Below are 22,691 nucleotides of genomic sequence, written 5' to 3'. Positions count from 1 at the left end.
GAGATGTGGAAGTTCCTCTTCCGTACACTCAGATTTGGGGCCCAGAATGTTTGCAGTAGCATTTAGAGTTGTATTTGTGCTTCCAGAATACTAGTCATCACACATAAAATGATGCTTGGGTCTCCCTGACTAGCTGACTCACCATGTCATGATATTATCAACAGGCTTCTGCTTGCTCTTACCCTTTTAGAAATTGGCAAGGGATGGTATGAATTTGAATGCAGAAACAGACTCGTCAGGCATTATTTCCAAACTGTTTATCCAAGATAGTAAGCATTACATCCCCTCATGATAAGGATGTGTGTGCACCATGAGCGCACACTAGTAACTATATTGTGTATAAACAACTGTATTATTTATACACAACTGTATCATATAGAAACAACAAAATACCCAAGACCTGGGAGGGCCCAGGAATAATATCTTTGTTTTACCTTCAAAACATCTGTAGGAAAATACAAGAAGAGTCAGGAATAAGAGTCAGGAAAAAATCATGGAGGATGGAAGGTGACAGTATAGTAAGTCATTTAGTCATTTCAGTCAGTAAGTCATTTAAGCCTGCTCCCAAAGGAGAATGCTCTGCACACCAGCCCTCAGGGATTAAGACACACAATCCAGGTCAACATACTACAGAAACAGAAGCAAACAAAGCACACCATACCAGTGTACCTATAAAGTAGCACATTTTGGCAAGTAAGATAACCCATAAACTGCAAAATTCCTAAGATTACTTGGATCAATACTCAGTTTGACCGCAGCGGAGGGGGGGGAATCTTCCAGATTACATATTCATTGGATCCTGCGTATGAAAGAAAGTTTGCTCCTTGTTTCCCCCAAAATAACATTTTATTAGAATCCTGGTCCCACTTGCCTTCCTCTCTCAGATTGTAGCAGTCCATGATGGCCTAGAGAAAAGAGGCAGATAGGGGACTGAAAATCACCAGCAAGATTCCTGAAGGAGGCATTGGAAAACAAATCAGAATTTCATTCTTCATATACTTGGCCTCCTCTGCAGCTTAAGAGGTTCCTTGACCGAAGGGGACAGAGTTGAAAAAGTTCACATGGGCACAGTCTGTGAGGCACTGCATTTCTTCCCAGCAGCCAGTGTTGGGGGATGCTATATTTAGAAGGCTGATAAAGTTTGAAGCTGACAGTTGTCCTGCCCCTTTGAGAAGAAACCACAGAGAGAGGAGGCTGGCAAATGTCCTTGTCCTAGCTGTCTCCTGCCACAATACCAGCTTTTCCACTCAGTGCTTCAGTTAGGCACAAGGAAAATTGTACTGTTGTGTGAGCGACACACATACCCCCAGTGCTAACGGTAAGTTGCTGTTGGGCTCTCGTATCTTCTTAGTTGAATTTTGCTAGGTCATTGTGTGACAGCAGTTCAGCCTGTTTATGGAGGCATGGCCGCGGCATTCCTGACATTTGAGACAAGCTGCAAGGGGTACTAAGTGGGGAGTGGGAAGACGCCATGTGGGCTGAAATGGGACAGATATTTCTATAGCAAGAGCTACCAAATCAGGCTGCTTCTCTCTATAGTCTGAAGAAGTGACTACGGCTTCTTCAGATTAACTAAACCACACACAGGACCCGTGGCAGTGTGGGGGGGGGAGGTTAAATTGTGGGGCTGGGAGAGACAAATATATTTCAGTGGGCTTGCAAGATTTAAAATAAATTGCAAAAACATTGTGTATTTTAAAGGTTTTCTGTGATCACTTTTTAAATATACTTTATAACTTAGAGCAATATTATCAACATGGGTCCACTTTTTAAGGAAAGGGATTTGGACTTTTATAAGGTGTACCTTGTCCTATTAAAATGGCATGGTTCAATCTAACAAACCATGGTTTGTTGTCTCATGAATACAAGCCAAAGCAGCTCTGAATCTACATGTCCAAATTCAGAAATTGTGGATTAACTTGGGTTTAAGACCAGGAGATCCCAGTTTCATATCCCCTGATTTGTAAGTGACAAACCCCAGCTCCTAAGCTCAAACAAACCATGGATTTATGTGATTTAACCAATACTTGCCATAGCTCCATGCCAGAAGTATAGACAAAAAGAGAGGAGGGAGAGTACAGCATTGGATTTCCTTAGGCCTGCATTCCCATTGTTGAATCATCTGAACCAGGCCAATGTGGACAATTAGCAAACTAGCCAGAAAAATAGCCCCCCCCCAAAAAAAAAATCCCTGCCCTTCCTGAATACGGTCCTCATGCAGATTCCTTTCCTTGCCCCCTTTCCAGCTTGCAATGGGTATCAGCCCATGTCAAAGGCCTCCTTAGACTGAGTCCTGGGATTTAACCTTCTCTGGAATCATTAGGTTGATCATGATCATTGGTTCATTATGGAAAGCAAACCTGTCATATTCCCATTCACCTCCCTTTCTTCTAAAATATATTACCTGGACTGATCTGCTTTTTGCAAACTGGCAGATGGAACCCTCTAGATGATGGTTTCCAGTGTATTCTGATCTCTCTAACCCTGCTATCTCCCCAGTTCCCGAAGGTCCCCCAAACAGCCATGGCAAGTGGTACGGATTCAGATGGTGAGCAGGTGGTGCCAGATGAAGAAGGACCCAGTGTGAAAACAGTGCAAGCCCACTATCTCCGTAGTCCCTCCCCCAGTCGGTGAGTGCTTTTGCCAAGTAGAAATCTACTGGCAGGCAGCATGGAACAAATTCAATGCTTTCTCTCCCCCTCCGCATACACACCTTTTCTACACTAGCCCTGCATATTACCCAAACCCCGATGAAGGACAGAGCCTAACGAATTCTTACTCCTTTCAGAGGCCAGGATGCAGAGCTCATGCATTATTTATCCAATTAATTCCACTGAGGTTTTCCACAAACACAAGGGTTACTGGAGAAAGCATTATCAAAGTTTGCTGAGGCAGGACAGAAGCGGCAGAGCCCACCCAAGCTGTGAGAGTTTTTATCAGTTTTTCCACAGTTCAGATAAGTTTGGCTCCAAGTGTTTGATTCAGCTCATTGTATAGATATGGATCTACATGCAGCAGGATAGCTGGATCCTGCACAGAGGGGTTCTCGGGAAAACAGTGTCAATCAGGCTGCAATTGTTTCTAAAGTTTTCTTTAGTCCATTTGTTCAAGCCTGCTACAGGAAGTCTTTCTGGACTCCTGTGATCTTTCATGTTTCAACCTGTGATCTTTCATTTCTCTCACACAAGATGCTTCTTTCTGCCTTGGCAGTTCCTTCTTGCCTCTTTTTTTTTTTTTAACATGTCTAAAACTGCAATCCTATGCCCACTTATTTGAGGATAAAAGCTGTTGAATTTAGCGGGACGTACCTTGGAGTAAACGCAGGCAGGATTACACTGCACACCAAAATAAATTTAACTTTTCTTGTTTTTATTGCATCAGAAATAAATGCAACAGGCATGGAGGTATGTTATGTAAGTTTTTACCTAGTGCATGGCTTCAGTTGATTCTGGAAAATTGTCTGAATTTGAAAAACAAATATGGTTTTTATAAGGTAGAGCAAGTGAGATTCACCAAAGAAGGTGCTTGGAGTTTCCATTAGCAATAACCATACCTGCCAATATGTCCCTATTTTCCCATTCACCTGATGGGAAAATAGGGACATGTTGGCAGGTATGGCAATAACTTTTGGCCACATGTATTACTTGTGGCAACAGTTCCCCAAAGAATGAAGCAGGCAGTTGTGAGGGAAAGCCTAAGTCTCAGGCCAGGTTTTTAGATGCTTGAAGAGGACAAGAATCAGAATGCTGACCTGCCCTTAGTGAATATAATGTCCTCTTCCACCTTCCCAACATTACATGGGCCAATGAGGTAACTCCCTAGGCCTTTTCACATGTTCAGTGAAGGTATATGACAGTCTCCTCCCCGCAAGGAGGCAATTCCACATCAAATGGTCCTTTGGCCGGAGGTGGGGCGGGCTCCATAAAGTACCATATTTACCCAAATCCAAGATGCTGATGTTCCTATTTCTTTCTTGTTAAATATAGGGGAGTCATCTTGGATTCAGAGTACTCTTTCTTTTGAGTAAATGCAATTTTACCTCTATCTTTTAAGGCATCAGCTTAAATTCAAAGTCACCTTCTTTTCCAATGTCGTATAGTGGTTAGAGTGCAGGATTAGGACCAGGGAGACTCAAGTTCAAATCCCCATTCAGCCATGGAACTCACTGGATGACTCTGGGCCAGTCACTTAACTCTCAGCCTAACCTACCTCACAGGGTTGTTTTGAGGATCAAAATAACCATTTACACCACTCTGGGCTCCTTGGAGGAAGAGAAGGATATTAATTTAGAAAATAAATAAATATTCAGGTAAATACAGAAAATGAGGCAAGCTTTGTCAAGTGGGCAGGTAGCACACAGCAAGACTGTGGCTTCCCTCACCCTCCCTGACCTTCTCGGTTCTTGGAGGGACTTGTTCCCTCACACTCTCTCTCCCCCATCAGCTTCTCTCACCTTCAGTCTCCATTACCAGTGGTGGGTTAATGGCAGGGCTGTCCTTAGAGAGCCCTGGCAGGGTGCGGGGCCCAGGGAAAATCAGCCAGTGCAGGGCCCCCTTGCAGTTAATTCTAATGGGGGTTAAAAGAGCGGGGCCCAGGGCAGTCTCCCTGCTTGCCATGCCCTAAGGACAGCCCTGGTTAATGGACAGGCAGAGTAGGCATTTGCCTACAGCGGCAAAATTTGCCCCTCCTCAAATTCTGCCATCTGTCTCTGTGGGCAGCGGCGGCTGCAGCAAGGGTGGAGTGGGCAAGGAGAAAGTCCCCCCCTCTTACCTTAAAAAAAAGGCAAATTTTTTTTGTTTAAGGTAAAAGGGCAGCCAAAGACTTTTTGCCTATGGGAGGCAAAAAGCTTAATCCACCCCTGTCCATTCCTCCTCAGGACAAGGGGCTGCTTTCATCTAGCCTCCACTAGATGAAAGACATCTTGCAATAGGTTTCCAGGTTCTCCTCCCGCTGGCATTGGGCAGGTCTTCTTAAAAAAACTTCAGGGATGGGTGGGGCCCAAGCTCTGCCTCTTAGCTCCAAGTAGGCCCAGTGAGTCAGCTTCCTGGCTGCTGTCTCCACAGCATGGGGCCATAGTGCAGAAGCAGGACTGTACTTCCTGATCCTACCCCGGCCTGCATTCATTCATCTAAATTTTGAACAAAATCTACTTGCCTTCCATTGTGCACAGGTAGGCTTTATTCCGACCTTCAGATAAATGCATGGAAGTCAGGAGCAGGGACAGCAAACACTATGTTCCCCCTCCCTACCATTCAGTGAATGTGTGAAAAGGACTGCTATTATCTGAAGAGCTCTGCACTCCGTTCCTAAGAAATAGTAAAGGATAAATCAGGCTATGTAGCCCAGATCCAGTTTTCTTGTATCTCTCTGTTCCCATAGCTGGCGATGAAAATGAACAGTACTAGCCAAGCCATCTGTCTTTCTTTCAGCTTAAATACACTTGGCCAAGTTCAGTTTTTACTTTGCATATGGCTCATTTGCATGTACATTGTAAACCTATTTGCAGTTGCTTTAAACAAGTTTCAGAATCCTTTAAATATGGAGGCAAAGACGGTAACTTGGAGTTTGGCATGTTATTGGGGCACCAATCCACAGCCCAATAGCAGAGAAGGTAATTTGAAGGCTGGGACCTCAAAGTGCTCTCTCTTCTGCCATGCTACTTGAGCTTCCTGAGAGCGAGTATTGAAGAACTGGTGTAATCTATTGGCCAAGGCTAAGGCAGGGGTTTCCAACCTTGGGCCCCCAGATATTGTGCTGGCCTACAACTCCCATTACCCCGAAGGCCACTGTGGCTGGGGATGTTGGGAGTTGTAGGTAGCGTTGCCATATTCTGGCTTTCCAAATCCAGTGCCTAATTTGCATATTAGGTAAATTGGCTTGAAAATAATTTTTGAGCAGATTAGTGACTGCACGTTTTGCTCCGTAACTCAGCTTCTACACTGGCTAGAGTTTAGCTTTAAAAAAAAGAAAAGAAAGCTGAAATCCAGGCGAATCTGGGTGGCCTAAGCAATCTGGGTGAGATTCTTCCCATTCACCTGAATGAGAAAATAGGGACATGTTGGCAGGTATATATATTTAGAGATCTCAGAGAGCAGGGAGATGCTGTATTCCAGTTTTCCCCTAAATCTGGCCAATATAAGGTAAATGATATACAAATCTAGTTAAGCAAATTAAGCATGCCAAATTAGGGTGCTTAATTTCCATTATTTCCAACAGTTGCCTTATTCCATCTTCTATAAAATAGCAGAGGTATTTAGGGTTGAGGAAACTAACAGTTTTCCACTGTAGGGGAGAAAAGTTATTTACAGAAGCCTGTTGCTGTTCATCTTTTATAGAGATGGGGTAATTCTTCCTCAATACTTCTGTTTCTTCACCTGCCATAATAACACAGACCTTCCAAACCCATACTCCCCTTTATTAGGGCTGACATGCTTTTCCTACAAGGGCTCTGTATGACAAGAAATTCAACCGATTGAGCTTTCCTCTTCTTCCCATCATCCTTAGCTTCTAGAACAACTGCTTGGCAGCAATATTCACAGGCGTGACTAGAAAACTAATAAGATTCTTTGCTATTTTTGTAGAAAATCAATCAAACAGGTGGTAGGTAACACCATCAGTAGAGTGATATAGTATCTATGCCTTTGTTCTAGCACAATAAAGAAGGCAAGGGAGTGATTAAAACTGGGCTAGTCTGTTAGCTTGTTGGTAATGCTGAAATTTCTTGAGTAAGGAACTTAGTTCAAAATGAAGAAGCATAATTCAAACTGACATCCTGTGGTGCTATAACGGAAGGAACATCATTAATGCTGCAGGATGTATCTGGAGGATGCATGTGGAGAGCAAATCCTTTCTTCTTATGTTGGTGCTCCAGTGCCACAGGAAATTCAGGGCAATGGCTTCAGTATCCTGAAGCTGGGTAGTACACCTAAGTAATCCCTGGATTTCTAAGTAATCCCTGGACAGCAGCCCTGCTTTTAAGAGGACTGAGGCAGGAAAAGGGAGCAAACTCTGTTTACCTTTGTCAGAGGAAATAGAAAGGCAATGCACACACATGCAATATAAACACCAGGGCTCCATTCGTGTTCTTACCTTTGCTCATCCCTCCATCTTAATATGCATTAACCAGAATCAGAGCATTCCATTGCTTCATGTACTTGACCTCCAGACAGCACAGCCTTCTTTCATGTCCTCTCAGCTGCCACTGGCCTGAGAACTTTCCTGTACATATAACATTTCATGATCGGTTGCTGTGGAGACCCATTTTGATTAATGCAGTTGTCAGACAGACCCGTCTGTTTACAACATTTAGAGACATCTGGACCTCTAGTGGATGAAAAAGAAACATCCTCCTCTTCAGTAAAGAGACAGTGCGTGCACACTCTGCTCTTTAACTCTGCCACAATGGTGGACACTTGATCTTGTCAACAGAGGGCAGGGGATATTTTAGCCATTCCTTTCTCAATGTTTCCTTTTAATGTCCGAGGTTCGGTTCGGGCTGACAGTCAGTCAGACAGAGACAGAAATGCAACTGTTTCTCTGAGCTGCTGCATGAATGATCCTTTCCTCTGGTGCTGAGCAAGCTATACTGCCAATACCACATTATTCCACAATATTTTTTCTTTTATTACTGTATATTTGTTTGTTTATTTAATTTTTCAGATTTGTAGACAGCCCTAAACTTCCATCTCTGGGTGGTTTGCAGCATAAAACAGATTAAAAATGAAAACCTTAAAACAATTTAAAACCACAGTCCAGATATATCAAATAATTTTACAATCAATATCATTCGATGTTTATTGGGCTCGTTCACATGACCCTAAACAGCTGATGATGAGTGCCCAGCCAGGATAGAAGAGCTATAAGCAGGGTAGAATGGGATCCAGGGTAGAATGGGCACACCCAACCCACATTCCTTCCCCAGCATTCATCGAGGTTGGATGAAACACCATCCTACCCAGCTCCCACACAATCACTCTCCCCTTCTTCTACCTTGATGTTTGGATTCACACAACTGAATTCACACAAGGGTTTTTAAGGATGTAACCTGATTTTTCAGGGTTTTTACATTGTTCTGATTGTTTAATTATTGTTTTATGGTGTTTTATAATCTCTGTTTTAATTGTTAACTGATTTTAATTGTTCTGTTTTAATTGAGCCATTTTGGAAGGGCGGTATAGAAATTGAATGAATGAATGAATGAATAAACAAACTGCTTATCAGGAGTATGCATGGCTCTGCTACCCTGACTAGGCAGTATCACAGACTGGGGTTTTTACTGTGGTGTAAAGTGGTCTAAGTTAGGATGAGTTAGGATAAGAGTATACAAAACACATATAAACATCAATAAGCATTAATAAGCATAAATGGGAGTAAGTTCACATGGCTGCTTTTTATTACAGTTGAATATAGTTTGTTAACATTTTTTCAAACACTGGTTTGTTCACACAGCAGGCTTTCCCTGATCGATACTGATCCATCCATTTCTAGCTAATAAGGTTAAAGAGGAGGCAGGATGCCCTGCCTTTTGCTTCCTATTGTTGCATTCACCTTTCCCCAGGTAGTTAAGGTGTACCTTTGTTCACATATGTGGTGCCCAGGGTTCCCTGCCCCCAAATTAATGTTTCCGTCCCATTCCCCCCCCCCCCCCCGCCGCCAATATCCTGGTGTACTTGTTCAAGGATATCTGTGCAAGGGATCAATTGAAACCATCTATAGTCAGTGAGCTCAGCAATTAATCCAAAACAACATTTGTACTCTCACTGAGGGGGAGAGAGTAGTTCTCAGGGTGAAATTCTCACATTTCTCACGGTTGCTATTTCCAGTGGTTTTGTGCAAGACTATCTGCGTGCAATTCAGATGCCCAAGCAAACCACATTTCTTAGTTAGTCATATTTCTATCTTTTCCCCCATGGAGGGCTATAGAGCGCTTTAGCACAGAGTGCAGCTTCACAAACTCACCTACTTCTCATTGCTGCACTTCCCTCTGGACCATATAGTGAAGAAGGGAATACATGTATATATCCCCCCCACACACACACACTTAAAAAAAAAAATTCAGGATGCTTTTGTGCAGGAGTATTGGCATGCAAGATCAATATGATGCTCCAGTCCAGCTAATGTCATGGAGGGCTACATCCTAACCATCCCACTCTTTGGGGAAAAGATTAAAAAATCAGAACACAGAAACAGCTAGTCAGAGAACTCTGATATTTGGCACACAGGTGTGGAGGATAGCAGGGTTCTGTTTTTATTTCAATTAAATATGTTCATCTGTTGATTTTTTATTGATTATTTAAAGATTATTTAAAGATGAAGCCAAACCCACACTAACATAAGAGAATCATGGGGGGGGGGGAACTTCATATCAAAAATCCTTGATTTTTTAAAAAATCATTTGATGAGCTGATTAACTTGAAATTAAGTACACAGAGTCCTGCCAGCCTCCACTACCTGTGTGCCAACTTTCAGACCTCTCTGTCCAGCTATTACCACATTCTGTTTCCCCCCAGAAGAAACAGTGCAGAAATCCTTTTGAAGTATCACAGTTGTGCAAGAACACCTTCTCAAGCCAACCCCCCCCCCTGCAAAAAAAACACCCAACAACACAGCCTTCTATGAGAAAAAGAGAAAAATCAGAATGTGGTAATAGCTAAAATCACACTCATATCAGAGAATTGCAGCAAAAATAAATTCTCATTTGAGAATCACTGAATTTTTTTTTTAATTAAAAATGAACAGAGGGGGCCAACAAACCTCCCAAGGCATAGAGTTCCAGAGCCCAGGAGCTACCACAAAAAAGGCATTTTTCCTATTCCCACCCGCCTCTGCCAGAAGTAGAATATGAAAAAGGGTCTCCCTGGAAGACTGGAGCATACAGGTAGATTAATATAGCAGGAGATGATTACCAAGACATCCTGATCCCAAATCTTTAAAAGTGAGAACCACTTTGGACTGGGAATGAAATTGGATTGGGTGCCAAGGAAGATAGTACAATATTGATATTACAGTAACAGATTTGATCTCTTAGTCAGCAGTCTAGATGCTGAATTGCACTAGCTGAAGTTTCCAGTCACTTTGCAAAGACAAGTCCACATATAACATATTATAGTAATCTAACCTGTATATCTGAGTATAATTGTAACTAATATAAGCAGTGATGCTTATTGCTTCTGTGCTACAGAGGAGAAATTGGAAACAGCATAGTGAGAGTCAATGGATGAGTTTATACAAGCAATTAGTTAAAGGAAATGTCACTATGAGTTTACATTTTCATATATTTCTTCCACAATTCCTTCACATGGTAAAATCAACATATAAAGGCTGCGTTCTCACAATCACTGTGATTGTGAGGATGCAGCCAAACATGGGAAACGCAACATTGATTTTCCACAAATTAATTTTATGTTGTTTCTTAATTCACCACATTTGGAGGGGAGAATATTCATACGAATGGGTGTCTATGGAAGCATTACTTTTTTGCTCTTAAAAAATCACTCAAACTCAGGCCCTCTTGCCATATCGCCTCTTCACCTACCAGCTGTTTTGCACATACTTTTCCTTTAGCTACTTGTTTTGAAGCCAAAAGTGAGTGCCAGTGGAATCAGAAAAGCTTGCCTAATGCAGTTGTCATTGGTCAACAGATATTCAGTGATATCAGATACAGATACTGAGAGCATATTCATGGAACCCATCCACCTGTCATCTGCTGTGGCTGCTAAACAGATCATCAAGGAAGGTAGGGGGCAGAGGGGAAGGTAGCGAAGTAAGTAAGCTGGTTTGTAGATGGCCTCATTTTGGTGCAAAGGATTGGACTAGATGTTATTTTATCCCTTCCAACTCAGTAATTCTACAATATCTGGAAATCATATAGAATCTCCCTCTTCTGATGTGCTCCCATATTAGCAGTTAGTCTGGAATTGCCATTCTTTGTTGCCTTTTTGCAGAGAATCCAGACAACAGTGGCTGACTAAAGCTGCACTGGTGCTACAAGGGTGAGGCAATTTTTGCCAATCTCTGAATTTGCCTTCCCTCTGTGTCTTCTGAAAATCTGTCCCTGAGGGTTGCACAACCCACAGGGACATATTTTCAGGAGGCAAAGTGGGTTTCAGAGATAAGGGAAGATAATTGAATACACCCTTTCCCCATTGTGCCAGTGTAGCATTAGTCTGGATGTCTGCCATTGTTTATTGTTAGCTTGTTGCATTCCAGTGTTTTTTAATGTTCTCCTCCTGTCTTGTTTCAGATTTGATCTTTAGCTTAAAAAAATTTAAAACACAATAGCAGCACCAGTTATTGAAGTTTTTCAGGACTGCTTTGCTTTCTTTATAATTTCATCTTACAGTTTTTGCCGTAAATTGCTTCCTCTTCTGTATGGCCAATTAATTCCCCCTTTCCTTTACTACATTCCTCCATCCATCTGGTATGGGAATGAGATTCCACTTAACTCCATGCTGAAACAAAATGTTGTGATAGAATGCTAAGGCATAACAATCCATTAAGATTATAACTTGAATTTATAAGATGGTTAGGTTGGATCAGTTTCAGTTTTTGACTCCTGAGGATGTCGACAAGCTGCTTGGAGAAGTTTGCCTTACCACCTGTTCTTTTGACCATCGCCCTACATGGCTTATACAGTCTAGCAGGGAAATTATTAGTGGAGTTTTTGTTAGTATCATCAATGCCTCTCTGAGGGAGGGCAGGATGACCCCTTGTCTCAAGGAGGCAATTCTTAGACCACTTTTTAAGAAACCTGCATTGGATCCCTCAGAGCTAGGCAATTATAGGCCAATCTTCCACATTTGGGTAAGGTGATTGAGAGGGTGGTGGCTTCTCAACTCCAGTCAGTCTCAGAAGAAGCAGATTATCTGTACCCATTTCAAACTGGCTTTCAGGCAGGCTAAGGTTAGGGTGACTCCTTTGGTCAGCCGGATGGATGATCTCCGGTTGATCTCCAGGGGGAGTGCCCTATAGGTCCTCTTGGATCACTTGGCAGCTTTCAATACCATCAACCATGGTATCCTTCTGGACTGTTTGAGGGGGCTGGGGGTGGGAGGCACTGCTTTGCAGTGGTTCCACTTCTACATCTCGGGTAGATTCCAGATGGTGTCGCTTGGAGAGTGTTGCTCTTCCAAGAGAGCTATTGTATGGAGTTCCACAGGGCTCCATTCTATCTACATGAAATTACTGGGACAGATCATCGAGAGATTTGGAGCAGGGTGCTATCAATATGCTAATGGCACCCAGATCTATTTCTCCATATCAGCTTCATCAAGAGTCAGCTTAACCACTCTAAATGCTTGCTTTGAATCAGTAATGGGCTGGATGAGGGAGAACAAACTGAAATTGAATCCAAACACGATGGCAGTACTCGTTGTAGGAGGCCAGAACTTAGGAAGGTTTAGATCTGCCTGTTCTGGATGGGGTTATGCTCCCCCTGAAACATCAGGTATGTAGTTTGAGACTTCTGGACCCAAACCTCTCTCTGATATCTCAAGATGAGGCAGTGGCCAGGAGTGCTTTTTATCAGATTCGGCTGATACTCCATCTACATCCATTTCTTGAGACAAATGACCTTAAAACAGTGGTGCATATGCTGGTAACATCTATGTACGATGAACTCTACGTTGGGCTCCTTTGTTATGTAGTTTGGAAACTGCAACTGGTGCAGAATGTGGCAGCAAAGTTGGTTTCTGGGACCACCCGTAGAGACCACATCCATAGAGACCACATTACTCCTATTTTATAAGAAATACACTGGCTGCCAATTAGTTTCCGGGCAAAATTAAAAGTTCTGGTTATTACCTATAAGGCCCTGAATGGTATTTATTTTGGGTATTTAAGAAAGTGCCTTTTTTCATGAAACCTGTTGCCCATTAAGATCATCAGGGAAGTCCGGTTGCAGTTGCCACTGGCTTGCTTGGTGGCCACCCAAAACCAGGCCTTCTCTAGGGTTGACCTGAGGCTCTGGAACACATCCACAAATGACATCAGAATCTCCCCATCTCTGGCTGTTTTTAAATTACTTTTGAACACACTCCTGTTTCATCAGGCTTTTTGTTTATGATTTTTTCGGATTTTAAAGTTTTATTTATGGTAATTTTAATCTGTTTTATATGATTTTTAGGTTTTAGCTGCTGTCTATTTAAGTTGTAAACCACCCTGAGATTTTATATAGGGTGGTATATAAATGTGACAAATAAATAAATAAAACTTTAGTGTGCATATAGCTTGGACACTGTGTTGAACACTCATTAAGGGGAATTAGCAAAGGTAAACAATACTAAAACATTGCTTCCAATTCTAACAATGACAGTGTTGGTTCATTCCAGAGCTGAAGACAAAGGAGGTGAAGGCAAACTCTGTGTGTCCAGGGATGCTGGAATCTGCAGAGCAGCTACTGGTGGAAGACTTGTACAATCGGGTTAAGGAAAAGATAGATGACACTAGCTTGTTCAACACACCATGTGTCATGGACTTGCAGAGGGCACTTGTGAAGGATCGGTTTGAGTCACCAAAAGATGCCATTGATGAGGTCTGGCCAAATATCTTCATAGCAGAAAAGTGAGTAGATAAACTGGTTCTTCTTGAATTCTCAGATGACTAGCCAGAGGCGTTGGTAATTATTTTAAGATGGATGGGTTCGGAAAGTAACATAAGTCACACAATTAAAGAAAGAAAGAAAGAAAGAGGGCTGCAGACAACAACTCCACATCACTGTTGCTGGTCCCCACCACTGCTACCACGCACTACTCACCCACCGCTTGCTCATGCTCTGCCCATCAGCCTATCCTGCTTCCCTTTGCCAGCTGGACTGGGACATATCATAGTCTAATAACATCACCAAGCTGGTGCAAGCTGGCACCATGACCTCATTAGACCGCAGTGGCAGCATGAGTGGGCAGGTGACCAGAGGGTCGGCAGGGGCCATGAAGGCTGGTGGACCCCGTGCATGGCAGTAGTGGCAGAAAGCAATGGCAGGAGTGGTGGAACAGCTCAGCTACATTGGGCACCTGATGTCCAAGCAATGCAACAGGTGGGGCAAAGATGGGGGCAAGCCTCTGGCAGCCCCCAAAAGTCCCACAAGCTCTGGTGGCCCACGGACATTTGTCCCTCCCCCACCCCATTATAGCTATATGCCTGAGAGGAGTGCCAATGCGCACAATGATGAAGTGAGCTGAGAGACTTCTAGAGGTCAGTCATGCGGTTACATTTTGGACCCAACCACATATTTTACATGCATTGTGAATCTGCTCTGTTCTTGGCACTTCTGATGCCATTTTAACTATCTGACTCATTGTCAGTTTGCACAAACTTAGTTGTGATGAGGAGGGTTATGCTTCTCATCCAATTCTCATCGATTTAACCTTCTTTCTTTTGCATACCCTTTGGGCACAAGACTAGTACTCAAGCACTCAAGACAGGAGTCAAAATCTCATCTTTATTTCTTTGCCTTTAAGGAGTGTTGCAGTGAATAAAGGTCGTCTAAAGCGACTAGGAATTACACACATCCTTAATGCTGCTCATGGCACTGGTGTATATACAGGACCAGACTTCTACAATGGAATGGATATCCAGTACTTAGGCATTGAGGTAGATGATTTCCAAGACTCCGACATCTCTAAACATTTCCGTCAAGCTGCAGAGTTCCTTGATGAAGCACTATTAACCTATAAAGGTAAACAGGAGCCTACACTAATCTGTGTATTTGGCTGTTATTGTTTCATTATCATTTGTGAAGCAGATAGTAAGGTCTTTAATAATAAGTTTGCCTCTGTTCTTTAGACAGTGGCTGACATGACACTCAGCACCTCTGTGACTCTGCAAACTATGTCAGGGCTGCTGTGGACGTGTAAGGCAGCCCCAACATGGTTGAGGACAAGCAGCCATCATTACTCCCATTGGCCACAATGGGAGTAACTCTAGCAGCACTGCTCACACAACCACTCCTCCTCAACAATGTCATGGTGGAGTTACATGTCTACAGCAGGCCCATCATGGTTCGCTGCATCACTGAGACATAGGGACATAGGAAGCTGCTTTATACCAAGTCAGACCATTGGCCCATCTAGCTCAGTATTGTCTACGCAGACTGGCAGCAGCTTCTCCACGATTGCAGACAGTAGTCTCTCTTAGCTTTATCTTGGAGATGCCAGGGAGATAACTTGAAACCTTCTGCATGCAGATGTTCTTCCCAGAGTGGCCTCATCCCCTGGGGGGAATATCTTACAGTGCCCACACATGTCTAGCAAAGGGGACAATTCATGTTTGCTACTACAAGGCCAGCTCTCCTTCCAGACGCTGCATGTCATGTCAGACACCATTTTAAAACACTGATGTCTTCCTTTGGGAAGATCATTATATTACAAGATAGGAGGATAAAAATTACACATTTATAATTTGTCTAATGGAAAACATGGGAAATATTTGAAACCTTAATTTTTAATAATGTGAAGGACACCCCACTCCTGAAATTTTGTAGCATCATGATTGTTTAATAGGTATGCACCAAACTTCATATAAGTGGTTCGTCAGTTGCAGTGAGTGTGAACTGGGGGAAGACATTTCATTTTCCAAACACTAGATATGGTTCACTCCCATCCCAAATTTGATGATAGTTTTAAGTGGATTTTAACCAAAATATGCATATGGATTTTTTATATGAATCAACAGGAAAATTTCTGATTTTTCAAAAACTGAGAGAACTGCCCTCTCAAAAATTAAATTTAAAAAGCATATCTTAAGGACAAGATTTATTTAATATTCAGCAATCTAAAAACCTTCAGATTAAGGTGAGAGTTAAGATGCTTTACATTTTCACTCATGCTCTAAAAAGAATTGAAATTGCAAGTTAAGGTGCCCACCTTAACTTCCGCACTATATAAGCTGTAAAGACTTTGTACAGTCTGACATACTGTATGATGATGACTTTAGAAATGAGGCTCCATGCACCCACACTTTGCCTTGATCAGGCAGAAATTCATCAGGGGCATCTCTAGGAAGTGATTAGGGAAGCTGCACCTATTAAATGTCTGCCTGGATGCATCCCTCCACAGCCCAATCTCCTACTGAAAGACCAAGGCAAAGTGTAGGTGCATAAGGAAGAAGATAAAGAGAGAAATGAAAGGAAGGCGAGAGAGCCAGATCCCCTACAAGTCCAGCAGAGGCAGATTTCCAAAGGCAAACTACCTCCTCGCAGCTGTCTAGTCAGCCTTCACACACACAGACCCCATCTTGTGGCACTGGCAAGGACCCAAGCCTGCCCAAGATAGTATTCTCTTGACTGGAAGAGTGGGACCAACCAAACCCACTACATGAAGGTAAGGGCAGAGAACAAGCACCCAGTGAGCGCTCCTTATCTTCCACTTTGGTCTCCCTCCCATGCCTTCAAGAACCGCTGGACCCAGGCTCTTCCACTGGGGAAGCTCTTCCCAGTATGGCCCAATGGTGTGAGTCTGTTCCCCAGCCACTGCTGGTCTGCTGGCTGCAGAGGGAGCAAAAGCATATGGTTGGACCGTGCTGGGAAGAGCACCTCTACAGCCCAGCCCAACTGCCAGCCAGCACCAGCAATGCACATAGCGGAGGGGAGGGGAGGGGAGGGAGAAGGGCAGTGAAGGAAACAATGGCTGTGCTCCAGCGACTCAGGGTAAGAATCAGCCACCATATTGATTGTGGGGTAGTGCTGTGTGGGCAGTGCTATTGGCACTTGGAACATCAGCATTGCTACTGCACAGACATTTTTCTCTTCTTTGTGTCAAGTATGCATTTTTCTGTCTTTAAAATCATAACTTTGGGGAACAATTGTAAAATACCAATTTTTAAAATCCTGGTGAGTTATATAAAAGGCACTTCTCCAGTATACACTCTAAAGGCGAAACTGCCTAAATGGATGACAAAATCATTTAAATGCCACCTTCAGTCTGAAAAAACATCACCAGCACTTTAAACCCCTATTCAATAGAGACACATTAAACTGCCATTTCTAAGCCATTTTTCAATGGATCTTCACCAAATTTGCAGGGAGGTGGGGGGTTGTCACGTAGTTAATGTGTGCTGATGACCAGGCAGATTGATCAGATGGTTTTGATATATAAGCAATAAAATGTTCAGGGCTTATAATGGTAGAACGTTAAAACACTCTCCATCTTAACTATACTGGCATGACTGAGTCAGTATAATATACTTCATTCAAAGAGGGAACTATAATTATCTGTGCACTATTTCCCCAAGAATAAAACTTCAATTACTAATGTTTACAAGATGTTTGGAGATTTGGGGGGGGGGGAATACGAATTCTTTATTTAGTTAATTTATAATGGCTGAAATCCAGACTAGTGTTGCACTAGTACAATGAGAGAAACTGCACACACTTGAGAAGTTTGCAGAACTTTGTGGAGTTGTAGGGCTTCATGATGTGTGCAACTGCTAGTGGAAAATTATCAACATCTTCAACTAGTGCAAAAACTAGTGTGGAACAGACATTCCTTTCTTTGTGGGATGACATTGAGTGCTTGTGCTAGAACAACAGGATTATGCTAATACAATACTAGTCTGGATGTAGGCCAACATTCCCAGCATTAATGGTAATGCTAACCAATCAAAACAAACACTGAAATAAAGACTAAGACAGCAGAAAATATCCAGTACTTACCTGATCCAGAAAATACTTCAGAACTACCCTAGCATGCAACCAAAAGTGATTTACTACCTGTATAATTTTATTTCTAGGAAAAGTCTTGGTAAGCAGTGAAATGGGAATCAGCCGCTCAGCAGTGCTGGTAGCTGCTTATCTGATGATCTTCCATCACATGACAATCTTGGAAGCCTTGATGACTATGCGTAAGAAGCGGGCTATTTATCCTAACGATGGCTTTCTGAAACAGCTTCGGGAGCTCAATGAAAAGCTCCTGGAAGAACGGCAGGAAGAAGATGTAGAAGATTCTGATGATGAAACAGGTAGCCAAATTTCTGTTGTTAGAGTGGGAAACGGTTCCCAGCTGTCTGGGGAAGAAGGTTCCGGGAGTATCATGGGAGCTAAAGCCCATTCTATCATGGTAGAGGAAGAAGATACTACTAGCCTTCTGGGAAGTGTTATGACTGCCTCCTCTATGGGACAATCAAGTTTGGTTTCCAAACAGCCTACACTTATTAGTGAAGAGGAGGAAGAGCAACTTTATGAAGAATGGAGAAAGAAGCAAGGCTTGCCTGCAAGGGAACTTTCAAACAAGGATGGGGATAGCAAGTTCCCATATGATGCATTTCACGTGCAGGAAGAATCTAATGAGGACATGACGCAGATGATCCAAGAGTGGCAATGCAAAAATGAGAAGTACCAAATGGAAAACTACTTGTTTCCCAGGGAGGAAGATGGAGACTCTAGCATGGGAGAAAGACCATATTCTGTAAGGGATATAAGTGATACTGAAAGTGTGAGTAGCCAAGAGATCAGGATCTTGAAAGAACAGCTGGAAGCAAGTGGCATGAACAGGATGAGGAGAGGGCGCACAGACTCCATGTCTACAGAAAGCAGTTGGGATATGTGGAATGAGAGGATGATGGAGATAGAGAAGGAAGCTGCTCAAAGATATTGTTCCAGAACAAAATGTGGTGATAAAAATTTGATGCCTGAAAGTGGAACAAAGAAAAAAGAGGTAGATGAAGAAAGTATATTATCTGACACTAGTTCCTTTTATAATTTCTGTCAAAAGAACAAAGATAAACTGACTCCTTTAGAAAGATGGAAAATCAAAAGAATCCAATTTGGCTTTCATAAAAAAGATTCAGATGCTTCTGAGCAATCCAAGGCTGAGGACGGCAGCCAACAAAATAAAGAAGCTATAGAAGAGGAGAAGAACTTGTCAGATCTTAACCTGACAGCTTATCAGGCCTGGAAGACAAAACACCAGAAGAAGGTGGGCAGTGAGAATAAGGATGAGATTGTGGATCTTGTGATAGGGGAAGATTCTGCCTCTGCCAAGAGAAAGCAGAGACGAATGGAGTTGCTTGAACATTCAAAGAAAGTTCTGGAAGAAAGTCAGTCTCTCTGCAGCTGGGAGGCAGAGAGCACAATGAGTGGAAGTATCCCTTTGTCAGCCTTTTGGCCATCAACAGCTTCAGTAAATGGTCAAGAGGATTCTGCTTCAGCATTGAGCATGCAGACCAATCGCTCATCATTCTCTCAGGCTAGAAGCAGTGGCAGAGCCATGCTCACCCCTGCAGTAGCACCAAGTATGCCCAACCTCCCTGTTGGCCCAGAGGACACGATATCAATAGCCAGCATTCAGAACTGGATTGCCAATGTGGTTAGTGAAACTATTGCTCAGAAACAAAATGAGATACTGATGTTGTCTCGCCCCTCATCAGCATTGGCTTCCAGTGTGAAATCAGGTGATCCTGGTAGACATCTGGATGATGACAAGTCATCTCTGCTCAGTGCACAAAGTGGCTTGTCCTTGTCTAGTTCTTTGCTTCGCCAGCAGGATGCCCAATATGCTGATGCTCAGTCTCTTCTTTCTTGTAACACTTCAGTGAGTGGAAGGACAGGAGGGTCCAGCTCAAGCAGGAAAGTGACACAAACAAGCAAACCTCTTTATAGCCTCTTTGCTGATGAGATTGACCTGAAGAAACTTAGCAGAAAAGAAAAGGAGATGCAAATGGAGATAAGAGGGAAAATGTCAGATTACCAGGCTAAAAAGCTTATCAGTGACAATAAACGTAGCACTTTATTTAAGAAGAAAAAGATCAAGGGCGATGATGAAGATGAGATGACAGAAAATGATATAGGAAACAGAACTGGTGACATTAGGTACTCCATGCAAGGAGAATTTGACAGGAGCGACACAGCTTCTGCTCTCTCAGGCCAGTTTGCCAAAGTAGGTGCTATAAGATCAGAGGTGGAAAACAATGTAAACCAGTGGCTCAAAGAGTTGATGACAGAAGAAAAATCCTCTTACCAGGACAGCACTGACACTAGTGGAGAGAAATACACAAGGTCATCCACATTCAGAGAGCAGGATACTGAAGCTTCCAGCTATAGGTTTCACAGGTCCCAAAAAGAAGAAATGGATAGTTCCTCCACTTATCAATATGGAAATGACTTGCAGAGGACCTCATCCCGATTTTCCTCAGCCTCTGCACAAGAAGACAGGGGGGCATACAGATTTACACGATCAAAGTTAAGTGAGACAAGTTCCAGAGAAGGAAGTCCAGAGCCATATTTTTTCAGAAGAACTCCAGAACCTTGCCACAGCTCTGAGTCCTCTGAACCATCTACACATAGTCGAATCAGAACACATCACTTGGAAGAATGTGAGGAAGAGTCCTGTTCAGATGTCTCTGAATTTGGAGCCAAGAGAAAATTCACCCAAAGCTTTGCAAAGTGTGAAGAGAATGGAGAGAAAGAAGAAAAACTGGAGGAAAGCAAAGAGTGTTTTTCATCAAGGCATTTATTCAGAAACAGGCAACACTCTCGCAAGGAGGAAGAAGAAGAAATGGATGATGATGCCATTATTGCTGCCTGGAGAAGTCGACAAGAAGAAACCAAGGCAAAGCTTCGAAGAAGAAAAGATGAGTAATAGAGGGCAAAGTCATACCAATTCCATGATTTTCCTCCAACTTTTAAAGGAAAGCCTTCCAAGTCTCAGAAAGAAAACCAGTTTCAAATGTTACACTTTGATCACCCACCATGACAGTTCCAATTATTCTTCCCTATGAGCAGAGCAGAGTTTAGTCCTACAGATACTTATAGTTCAGTTCTCATCCTGAGAGGAGGGGAAAGAACAGCACCTCGAAAGAAAGATGGTGTGTCAGAATTCAGTTCTTGGTATGCACTTTTCAAGTGCTACTTGAATCTGGAGGAAAGTGCTTTAACAAAACAGAAAAAAATAAAATTACAGACAAAGCAAGCATTCAGTTGAAATAGTTACCTCAGATGCATTCCCCCCACCCTTTGTCTGCAGTCATTGATATGGTACTCTGCTATTTTCTGTTAAGTTCCTCATGATTAGAACTGGAACCAAACCAACAGCTTTCAGCACCAATTTTACAATGTACCATTTCCTTTAGCACAGATGCTCTGTTATTGTTTGGGCCGTACAGCTAAACGCTTAATATTCCTTTCCTTCTAAATCCTAAACGATTGTCTTCTGTTTCTGTTGTATCTATATCAAGAAAACAACTGAAGGAAAAAAAGTTAGAGTGTTCCCTTGACAACTCATAATGGAGCAAAATGTCAGGCATCAGTCACATGGAGAGAATTTGTTGAAGGCTTTTAATTTTGTTTGCTATAAAGGAATCAACTCCAAAGATAAAAATTTACCTTTGTAACAGAGCAGTAGGCATAGCCTCATAAAACATGCGCTACAACAGTGGGTATCTCTTTTAAATGTAAATGCATCACGCTACATTTAGGTGTGTATACAATGAACCTAATAGGAACTCTGTACTAGTAGTAAAAGATGTCACTGCATGTTTGCTTGTCTGCTCTGCATGAACTACAAAAGTCTCCTGAAAGCCAATAGGCCAAAACAGGTCAATAGACGAGGACAGTCCCCTATAAGAGCTTCTAGGTCAAGCCTGCTCCTTTGCTTTGACCAGCAAAGGGGATCAGTTCACTGAAACTCTCTACCATAAACTCAACCTGCCCAGCCTATCCTTTGTTTGTATCTCCTTGCCCAGCTTTTGCTAGTGTCCTACGCAGCCTCTGCCTGCCAGCATCTCACCTTGCTCTTTACTACTCTAAATAAATCAGTAGGAGCTCCACCTGGCACTGTCTTATTTTACCTTTACCTGCCCCAAATGTAAATGACCTTCGTTTTTCATGTTCTCTCTCATGAAATGGACACGCATACATGCACGGCACACACTCATGCACGCGCGCGCACACACATACAAAATGTCTATCCATCATTTTTTAAATGAAAGTCTCGTTTTAAGACAAAAGGGCATTTGATTCTTTTTAGCACGGGCAGAGATGATTCAGCCTCATCTGCCCTTCATATGCTCCTGCCTCTTTCTGCTCTCTTTAGAAACAGGTTTAAGTCCATCTACTTTCATATTTTCAAACAAAACTCATGAAAGGGCCATAAATACCATGACTCGTTAAAATGAAAGCTGTTTTCTCTTCCTCCCATGAGACCCCTTCCTGTGAGAGGGGCAGAGAGAGTTCAAGTCTTTGAAGAATTCTTCTTCTGTTAAAGTAGCTGCATCTGAAAGCTGTCTTCTAGGCTTTGTTCCTAACATCATCTTGACTAAGCTTTGCCATGCCTCTTCTCTGTTTTGGCTCTGCAAGTGTGAAGGAGGATCAGCACAGAAAACAATTTGGTTTGCACATTAACAAGAAGCAATTCCTGGAGCAAAAAATGGCGATAGACAAAATGATCTTTAAAAAGATTACCCACTCAAAAAATAAAAAGTGTGTATATATCATATCACATCTAGTTGCTAAAGAGAGAGAACAACCAATTGTTTATTTATTTATTTAATAAATTTGTATACTGCCCACTACCAAAGTCTCTAGGCAGTTTACAGCATAAAACAAACCAATAATAAAACAAACCAAGAATTTAACAGTTAAAACATATAAAAACCAGATTAAAATATCCATAAAACACCAACTAAAGAGATGTGTTTTCAGTTGTTTCCTAAAAGCCAACAGGCATGGAGCAGCTCTAATCTCAGCAGGAAGTGCATTCCAC

The 22,691-nt window shown here is 42.5% G+C and overlaps 2 protein-coding genes across 4 annotated transcripts in view; one reads left to right on the top strand and one right to left on the bottom strand.

Moving 5' to 3' along the window:
- GPA33 (glycoprotein A33) overlaps positions 1 to 7,155 on the bottom strand; it is a 50,051-nt gene extending 42,896 nt beyond the window's left edge. Inside the window, exon 1 of the mRNA XM_053310391.1 lies at positions 7,090 to 7,155. Within this exon, the coding sequence (XP_053166366.1) occupies positions 7,090 to 7,099 (10 nt within the window). The 5' untranslated portion in view covers positions 7,100 to 7,155. The remainder of the gene's footprint in view (positions 1 to 7,089) is intronic.
- On the top strand, positions 1,160 to 21,756 carry STYXL2 (serine/threonine/tyrosine interacting like 2). Of its 3 annotated transcripts, XM_053310374.1 has the most exons (6): positions 1,160 to 1,318; positions 2,500 to 2,630; positions 10,641 to 10,735; positions 13,329 to 13,560; positions 14,457 to 14,674; positions 17,725 to 21,756. In XM_053310374.1, the coding sequence occupies exons 2-6, from the start codon at positions 2,524 to 2,526 to the stop codon at positions 20,568 to 20,570; spliced, it is 3,498 nt and encodes a 1,165-aa protein (XP_053166349.1). In that variant the 5' UTR covers positions 1,160 to 1,318; positions 2,500 to 2,523; the 3' UTR covers positions 20,571 to 21,756. The 3 variants fall into 3 exon arrangements, with proteins under 3 accessions (XP_053166349.1, XP_053166351.1, XP_053166350.1); XM_053310376.1 differs by lacking the exon at positions 2,500 to 2,630; XM_053310375.1 differs by lacking the exons at positions 1,160 to 1,318; positions 2,500 to 2,630 and adding an exon at positions 5,030 to 5,170.
- The last annotated feature ends 935 nt before the right edge of the window (positions 21,757 to 22,691 follow it).

The sequence above is a fragment of the Hemicordylus capensis genome, chromosome 3, assembly GCF_027244095.1.
Source record: "Hemicordylus capensis ecotype Gifberg chromosome 3, rHemCap1.1.pri, whole genome shotgun sequence".
Taxonomy (NCBI): Eukaryota; Metazoa; Chordata; class Lepidosauria; order Squamata; family Cordylidae; genus Hemicordylus; species Hemicordylus capensis.
This window is presented reverse-complemented; position numbering and strand designations above follow the sequence as displayed.

Bases quoted from the DNA above. Each gene is read 5' to 3' on its own strand.
- STYXL2 (XM_053310374.1), top strand. From the start codon at position 2,524: ATGGCAAGTGGTACGGATTCAGATGGTGAGCAGGTGGTGCCAGATGAA. The intron at 2,631-10,640 runs GTGAGTGCTTTT...ATTGGTCAACAG, and splicing joins CGTAGTCCCTCCCCCAGTCG to ATATTCAGTGATATCAGATA. The intron at 13,561-14,456 runs GTGAGTAGATAA...TTTGCCTTTAAG, and splicing joins AATATCTTCATAGCAGAAAA to GAGTGTTGCAGTGAATAAAG.